The following is a 1,366-nucleotide window of genomic DNA, read 5'->3' as shown; positions in this document are numbered from 1 at the left end:
TCCCTCCCTGCTCTTGGGGTGGGGGCCAACAGGAGAGGCCAGAAAGTCCTCGTTTATGAGGCATCTTCTAAGGCCTTCCTGTTTTAGTTCAAAGTGTTTAGTATGCCAAAGTGCCAGACTTTTGGGGTATCATTTTCTGAGCCCCAGCACAGCTCTTGCTGCCAGGTCTTTCTGTCTCCCAAGCGCTTTCTTGTTCCGCTGCACCATACTGCTTCTCAAGTCTGCCTCCTCTCTTGTTTCCTCAGCTGTAAATGGGGCTAATCATGCTTAACTAAGAGAAGTTGAATTGTGAAAGCTCTTTGAAAAATGGCACATATTCATTGCAAAGGCCTGTGGTGGTGGGTGGTGGTAGAAGTGGTGATTTGGGTAGTAGTGGTTTTGTTATGGACTTCTATGTTAAGATGTGATGAGCCAGCCATCCAGCAACATTAATTATACCGCCTATTCTTAGCTCAGCAAGGCAGTTTACCAAACTGTGCTACGCATCAGCATGTTTGGAAGCATAACCCTCGAAACCTGTTGAATGGCTCTTTTGGAGAAAGAAATAATTCGATATCAGATACCCTGCAAAAGGAGAAGCTTCTATGTGAGTAATAAATCAGTATGTGTGTCCCTCTCCGGAACCTCACTGCCTAATAACTCCTGTGGGAATTCAGGAGAATGTGGCCTAATGTGGGAGAGACCAGGGGAGCAGGGTTCGCCCCTGTTTCCGACATCACTCAAAACTGTTCTCTCTAGATATACTTTGGATTGTAGGTTTAAATTAAAATACTGTGCTCTCTGGATTATCTTTCTTTAAATTGTTGGAAAATTTGTTAAGACTCTTTCATCAAGAGTAACACATTGATTATTCCCACAGTTCAGGTGGATATGCTTGCTAAAGCTCTTTGCATAAGAGTAGCGGAAAGCAACTCCAGCTAGCTTAAACAAAAATAATTTTTTACAGAGACACTGGTTTCTTCTGGAATCCAAGGGCAGGAATGCAGCTGAATTTCTCCCTCAATACATACATAACCAAACATCAATCTACCTCTTTTTTCTCCACATCCTCCCTTCTACCCCCACCCTCCCAGTCCCAAGCTACCTTCATTTCTCACTATTAAATCAGCCTCCTAATTGGTCTCCTGACTTCTTTCTCTTGTTCTGTGTTGCCCCCTCCCAATCCATTTTTCACATAGCCCTGTTCTTTTTTATATGCAAATTGGATTGTGTTGCTTTTTTGCTTAAAACCTTTGAATGACACAAGATCTAAAAACCATAAAACATGGCCGGGCGCGGTGGCTCACGCCTGTAATCCTAGCACTCTGGGAGGCCGAGGTGGGCGGATTGTTTGAGCTAGGCCAATGCCATGGCACTCACTCTAGCC

General features: G+C 44.2%; 1 protein-coding gene across 1 annotated transcript in view; it reads left to right on the top strand.

The window, feature by feature from the left end:
- Positions 1 to 1,366, top strand: part of AGBL2 (ATP/GTP binding protein-like 2) — a 61,791-nt gene that overhangs the window by 3,860 nt on the left and 56,565 nt on the right. Inside the window, exon 3 of the mRNA XM_012645104.1 lies at positions 452 to 586. Coding sequence (XP_012500558.1) covers positions 452 to 586 — 135 coding nt within the window. The remainder of the gene's footprint in view (positions 1 to 451; positions 587 to 1,366) is intronic.

This window comes from Propithecus coquereli, unplaced genomic scaffold (assembly GCF_000956105.1).
Source record: "Propithecus coquereli isolate 6110/MARCELLA unplaced genomic scaffold, Pcoq_1.0 Scaffold227, whole genome shotgun sequence".
Lineage (NCBI taxonomy): Eukaryota > Metazoa > Chordata > Mammalia > Primates > Indriidae > Propithecus > Propithecus coquereli.
The sequence above is the reverse complement of the archived record's forward strand: the minus strand, read 5'-3'. Positions and strand labels throughout refer to the sequence as shown.